At 65.2% G+C, this 6,627-nt stretch overlaps 1 protein-coding gene across 1 annotated transcript in view; it reads right to left on the bottom strand.

Moving 5' to 3' along the window:
* Window positions 1-2,334: 2,334 nt before the first annotated feature.
* Window positions 2,335-6,627, bottom strand: part of SLC9A3 (solute carrier family 9 member A3) — a 39,211-nt gene continuing 34,918 nt past the window's right edge. The window contains exons 11-16 of the mRNA XM_047848456.1: window positions 5,078-5,193; window positions 4,305-4,434; window positions 3,909-4,085; window positions 3,599-3,671; window positions 2,902-3,015; window positions 2,335-2,582 (exon numbers count right to left, since the gene is read on the bottom strand). Coding sequence (XP_047704412.1) covers window positions 2,335-2,582; window positions 2,902-3,015; window positions 3,599-3,671; window positions 3,909-4,085; window positions 4,305-4,434; window positions 5,078-5,193 — 858 coding nt within the window. The remainder of the gene's footprint in view (window positions 2,583-2,901; window positions 3,016-3,598; window positions 3,672-3,908; window positions 4,086-4,304; window positions 4,435-5,077; window positions 5,194-6,627) is intronic.

Here is a 6,627-nt window from a genome sequence, read left to right as displayed (position 1 = left end):
GGGGCGCAGGGCCCTTCCCCACTCAGGGGTGAGGGTGGAAACATTAACTCGCGAGCGCCAGGTCAGTTCACAACCAGGGCAGGTGGGCACAAGGACCCACAACAGAGTCTCCTGGCAAGCGCGCCAGCCCAGACCTCCCAGAAGCTGGAGGAGGCCCTGCCCGGGTCCAGGTCCACTTCTAGCCCGCGGGGGCCTCTCTGCAGGTGGCTGCGAGGAATTCCCAGGGTCAGGCCTCGGGGGCACATCTGGTCCCCTGGGACCCATTCTAGCCCACAGAGTCCGGCTGGCGGCCCTATCCCAGCACCTAGACTCCGGATGCGGGAGACCTTAGGGCGGGGCCGTCACAGCGGCGTCTCCTCCTGCTCCAGCGCGTGCGGCGGCGCGTGGCACGAAGGCGGCAGGGACGAGAGCTTGAGCAGCGCGGGGCGGCGGCGCGCGCGGGGCCGCTGGAACGAGCGCCGGCTGTGCACGCGGCGCGCCGCCGCCGAGCGCGCGTGCGCGCCCGGCAGTCCACGGCGCTCCGGCCCCGCCCCCGGCTCGCGGTCGGGGGGCGCTGTGGGCGGGGCCTCGGCGGGCGGGGCCTCGGCGGGCGGGCCCTCGGTGGGCGGGCCCTCGGCGGGAGGGGCGGGGCTCGGGGCGTGCGGCCACTGGGACCGCGCGGGGAGCGGGGGCTTCTCGGCGGCGGGAGGGGACGAGCGTCCGGTCAGCGGCACGTCGGAGCCCGTGTCACCTGCGGGAGGAGACGGCGTGAGCGCAGAGGGCACCTGGCAGGGGCCCTCGGGGAGGAACGGGGGCACGGGGTGGGAAGGGGAGACCCGGGAGGCTGCGCTGGGCGGGTTCCCCGCCCCATCCCAGACCGTCAGGCCTTCGGCACAAACTGCGGGTAGGGGGCCATCACCAACCCTCCAAGTTGACTGCTGGCGCCCCCACACCTGGAGGCTGCCACGTCCCCTCAACGGGCACGTGAATCACAGGGACCCTCCAGCCCACGCCGTGGAACCTTCCCTCTAATCTTCCAGGATGGCTGTGCAGCCAGGAGGGTCCCCAACAGACCCAGCCCGACCCCCACCCCCACTACCTGAGAGGTTCCGGGGCACTTTCAGGCCACGCCCTGGCTGTGTAGCCAGCACGGTCCACAGTGACAGGGTCGGCTGAGGACCTGACCCTGCAGCCCCTCGGCAGGTGCCTGTTCTGCAGGAAGGTGCTCAGTGTAAAGCCCACCCCAGACACAGCTACCCTGCCCAGGAGGTGGCCCTAGCCACGTGGCTTCTCCGGACCCCGGTGTCCCGCTCCAGGAACAAGCAGGGCTCAAGGAAGAGAGAGGGGAAGGTTAGGAGGTTCAGAGGCAGAAGCCAGGAAAAAGCAGGGACTCTGCCCACGTGGCCTCTCCCACAAGCTCTCTTGGAGTCCCCAGTGGCATACGTCCCTGAGGAAATCTCAGCTGGCGCGTAAAGCAAATACCGCACCAGGCAGGGATTTGCTAGAACACTCTACAGTGAGGGGTGGACTGCCGCTCCCCCGCCGGACGCCCCTGTCCACGTGTCCACAGGAGACAGAAACAGGACTTTCCTGCCCTCCTGAGTGAGAGCCCCTCGGGTACCAGCTCCTGTTTCCTGTCTCCTCCCAGGTGGCCAGCAGACACGGGAAGGAAATGTGGAATGAGCCCGAAGCCTGCAGAGGGGCTGCATCCCCTTCCCTGTGGACAGTAGAGCGAGGACAGCGCCTTCTAGGCAGCCAGCAAGGAAGCCGGAACACCTGCACTTAGCTGCACCTGCCTACCACCCTTGCCTTGCCCCTCACGCCCCGTCTTCGCCCCTGCCCCTGCCTTCTCTGCCCTCCTCTCCCGGGAGAGCTGCTGGTCTGGTCGGTGGGCTCACTGGCTGTGTGGCCGGCCCCTCCGCTGCCTGGGCCCTTTCCCTGAGTTCTCGAGATGCTGAAGGGGGCCTGTTGCTCTCCTCCACTCACTTCTGCCGCATGGGCTTTAAGCAAAGCCCTGGGGCCTTTAGGGACAAAAGTGTGTTCCCCTTCCCGCGCGACCCCCGCCCCGCCTCCCCCCCCCCCCCCATGCTTAGGCCCCTCTGAGATCATGACTTAGATTCGTGGGCTGAGCACATGGGTTAAAGAGATCTTGAAACAGCTCTGGATCCTGACATCTCAGTTGGAGGAGCTGAGACTCAGACGATCTCCTAAGAAACATGCGGCTGGAAAAGAGGCTTAGAAGGAGGAAGAAAGCTTCTGGAGAGTCTGCAGACGTTCAGGTTCAGAGCAAGAGAGGCGGCCGGCTGAGGGAGAGGAGCTGAGGAAAAAGCAGGCGTCAGGGGGGGTGGGGGGGAGTTACATGTGCGTGGACTCAGGGAGGGTCGTGCGGGGCTGCTCCTCGGGGGCGTCGGCCTGCAGAAAGGAGTCCACGGACTTGCTGCTGACACGGAAGGGTGCCAGGCGGTGGAAGTTGCCCGGCGAGCAGGGGATCTGCACACGGGCCCTCTGGGAGGGCACCACAGTCTCCCCTGGCGACAGCCAGGGTGGCACCCTGGAGAGGGTGCTCAGGTCCTCATCCGGGGAGAACACGGGGTTGTCAATCCCTAGGAGAAAGGGCAGCAGCTGGTCAGCTCCCCAGGTGAAGCCGGGCAGCAGGGAGGGGGGGTGCCACCCTGGGGTCACACGCCAGCGCGTCCTGCAGCCAGCACCTGGAAGGTTACCTGGAAGGTCTCGGGTTCTGTGCTCTGCCTCCCGTGCCGGCCCTCTACACGCGGCAGGCAGGGCCAGTGCCGGCTCCCTTCTCTGGAGCAGAGAACCCCGCCTGCCACTCACCCCCCACACGGGCCCAGAAGTCCCCATCCAGGGACCAGTGATCATGCTCGCTCCTGGGACCTGAGGAGGGCCAGCCCGCCTGCCCCTCACCTGAGGGGGAGTCTGTCGCCGTGGTGTCCTGTGTGACGCTTGCCAGGAACTCGATCCCTCCACCCACTTCAGCACCGTAGTCCGGGGCCTCCTCTGGGTCTGAAAGTTCCAAATCTGGCGGCAAGGGAAGGCAGCATGAGGGAAGCAGGCCGGGTGCACAGACGCCCCCATTTAGTGCCCTTGACTGACAGACACCCTGACCGGCTTGCAGGGTGCCCCGAGGGTTGTCATTAGCCACCTCCTCTGGGTAGCTCGCTGGGTGGCAGTGCCCGGGTGGCCAAGCCAGCACAGGGCTGTACAAAGCAAAACCACACCGGGAGGTTTTCCCTCCTACACAGGGGCCGCGGTGAGTGCCACCCCTCTGCCCCGGCCCCTCCTCCCCAGCCAGCCTGGCCTTTTGGAGGACGGAGCACCCTGGAGAAGGGGGCCTACTCGGGGTGGGGGTGGGGGCACTAACTTCTTGTGGCTACAACATGAGTGGAGACTGGGACAGGGGATGTGGAGCCCACCTGAAGGGCGCCGCCCAGCGGAGTGGCTGGGGCCCTAACAGCAGCTCCTTAGCCGAGGCAGGACAGGCAGGACCCTGCGGGCAGGGAAGGGTCCCCCTGGCAGGACGGTGCTCCGTATACCTCTCCCGCCCCATCACACGCCCCTGCGTCCCCGCTGGTGAGCGCTCTGCTGTGGCCCCAGCCAGTACCTTTCTCCTTAATGGTGAAATTGTGCACGGGGCTCTCCATGGGCAGTTTCCCATTGGGAATGCTGCTATTTCTCTGAGAAACAAAAGGAAAACTGTTAGCAGGTGTGGGCACAGCGACACCAGGACCCTGACTGCCCCAGCCGTCCCGGGGCGAGGCCCCGCTGGGGCCGCCTGGAGCCGTCCAGGGCCACTCCTGCTCCGTGAGGGGGCTACAGAGGTGAGTGGTGCAGTCTCTGCCCAGGCTTGTCCCTGGGGGATGCCCTGGTGTGAGCCCACGGTCCCTCTGCCAACCCGTGCCTGCCGCCCTCACCCGCTTCTGGGCACGTTCCCTCTTGTACAGCTTCGCTGCCTTCTTGTTCTGATTGATCCCAAGCTTGGCCGACTTGAAGGATTCCAGGCGCTTCCGCATGGTCCTGTGGAAGATCTCCTTGTCCTGCTTCTCGTCTTCGTTCGGAGTTAGCTCGTGCCGACTGTAGAGATGCTTGTACTGGGGGAGGGGCAGCCGGGCGGTCACAGTGGGGACACCTTGCATGGCTGGGTCCCCTCTGCAAAGCCAGCCAGACAGAACTGGGGACGTGAGGGCCCAGGCTGAGCCCTCCCCCCCCCCCCACCTCCTGCCAGCTACCTGGGCCTGAGTGTTCTCTGCACTCAGGACAAGGACCCCCGTGCCAGGGTGAGGACCCCACCCCGGGCTCCACACACCCACCTCCTGCCGGGGCTTGTACAGGTACTGCTGCAGCGTGTGGTGAGTGGCCATGTCCTCTGTGTCACGGATGCTCCTCCTTCTCTGCTCCAGGGACTGCATATCCAGGCACACGGCACTGACGTTCTCCCTCCTACACGGGGGTCACAGTGATCGCCCGCCCTTCCGGCCCCTCACCCCATAAGCCCGGACACCTCCAGCCTCCTGGAAGGCCTGTCCTGGGAGTCTTCTCCCTCAGGGTTTCAGCCAGACCCCAAGAGGACTCCCCACCCTCCCCCGGGGCTCCCTGACCCCCTAACTCAGCCCAGCCCGGCACCTGCACACCAGCTGACGAAGCCCCAGCCAAGCAGCACAGCCCAGCACAGGAGGGAGGTCCTAAGTCCAGGACCAGTGTGGGGGCGACTGGGGATGGGGCTTCGGCCCCAAACCTCTGCCCTGCCGGCTTCCTCTTCTCTTAGTCTCACACCAGGGCAGACACTAACCTCACTGCAAGTGTATCTGTGCAGGGGGAACTCGTGGCACCCGTGTCCACACCCTGTGCTCCTCTCTGCGCCCCTCCCTGGGGTCCAGTGCACACCCCACTTACACTCTCCGTTGCCTCAAGATGCCCACTGGCCAGTGTGTGCCCAGAGGGGCCCTGCTGCCTGTGACTAGGAGAGCCTGGGAAGTGCAGGTCAGGGGAGATCCCCGCCCACGGCAGCCTCCAGGGTCGTGGCGGGAGGTGCCCAGGTGAGGGGTGGCTTCTGGAAGAAGCCCGTGTAAATGTGGGCACGTACAGGAGATAGGAGACAGAGGCCTCCACAGTTGAGGGCCGCGGTGTGCTGAAGTCCACGTTGACCATGTTGTCAGTGCTGGGGGAGCGGATGAAGGCCAGGGACCCACGGCGTTCTCCCTGCGGGGAGGAGGCAGACTGTGCCAACCCACACCGTGGAGTGCCTGGAGGCCAGACAACCACCAGCCTCTGGAGAGCTCAGGCCGCAGGTAAGGGCTCGCTTGAGCCGAGTGGTTGGTGGCTGGTGGCTTGAAAAACTAAAGACAGAAGCAAGTGTGAAGAACCCAGCCCCTCAGCGGGCACGGCGCACCAGGGAACGCCGCGGCTCCCCACAGGACTGGGGATGTGTCCCTTGTCCCCACTGGGGGTCCCAACCAGCTGCCCTCAGTTACCCCAGAAGGGAACCCCCAGGCCTCTGTCCAGAATTGAATCAGATCAAAACTACGTACAGCAGAGCCCTACATGAATGAAAGTCAAAAACAGCCACTCTCCTTGGGTGGGAGTGTGGGGCCATGTGCCAAGGGGGCCACAGAGAGAAAGCAAGGGCCCCTTAGGGGAGGGCATGGGGCTGTGAGGGCACCAGAGTGAGGTGGCCGTGCAGGAGACTGACGTGGCCGTGCAGGAGACTCAGAGGCACAGCCCAGGAGGACACATCACCCCTGCTGTGACCTGAGCCGGCAAAGCCAGGCCTGACCAGGGAGGAGCCCACGTCACGGGCCAGGGGCACTCAGTGTGCTGGGCAGCAGGGGCCCTGACAGCAGCCTGCACATCCCACGTGGGGGCTGGGGGCCTTGGAGTGTCCAAGGGACTTAGGACTTGGCCAGCAGAGAGGGACAGCCCCTCCTGCCAGTCCCACCAGGCTCTAGGCCACGAAGGCCTCTGCAGTCCCACCAGGCAGAGGTTCGTGCTCTTAACTTTCCCAGCCCAGGGTCAGAGGTGCAGACAGACGATGGCCTTGTCCCTGCTGGTGCCTGGAGCTTCTGGGTTTGGGATTTCGGGGGGACCAGGGTCGGCACTAGCCCAGTGGGCAGTGTAGAGGCCCTTCCTTTTCCTCATCTCCCTGTGTCCCTGCCCCTCTCTGCCTTGTGGTGACCCCAGGCTGTGCTGGGGTGTCAGGCTATATATTTGGAGTGGACAAGCCCACTGGAGGACTCACTTTCCGCTCTGAAGGGACAGGTGCTTCCAGGGCTCTGGCTGTGCCCTCCGTGTGAGGTCCGTGGGGTTCGCCAAGGTGGCCCCGCCCCTCCAGATGAAAATGCGGACCCCTAGCTCACCAGGCTCTGTGTAGGCCTGAGCTGATGAGATGCCCGTGACCTCGGGGCCTAAGGGCCATGTGTGCGGACACACATGGGGCAAAGGCAGCTGGGTGATCAACGCGATGGCCAAGAGATGGTCACATGTGTGCACTGAGAAGCCAGGAAGCACTTCCTGGAGGCATGTGGCCACTGGGGAGGGGGATTTGACCTGAGCCCTGCCATGACCGAGTCACTTGGACACATCCTGTACTGACCAAGTGGCTGTGAGTTGGCACAGGGCATGTGGCATCAGAAACAG

This window comes from Prionailurus viverrinus, unplaced genomic scaffold (genome assembly GCF_022837055.1).
Source record: "Prionailurus viverrinus isolate Anna unplaced genomic scaffold, UM_Priviv_1.0 scaffold_63, whole genome shotgun sequence".
NCBI lineage: Eukaryota > Metazoa > Chordata > Mammalia > Carnivora > Felidae > Prionailurus > Prionailurus viverrinus.
Note: the sequence above shows the minus strand (reverse complement) of the source record. Positions and strands in the feature narration are given on the sequence as shown.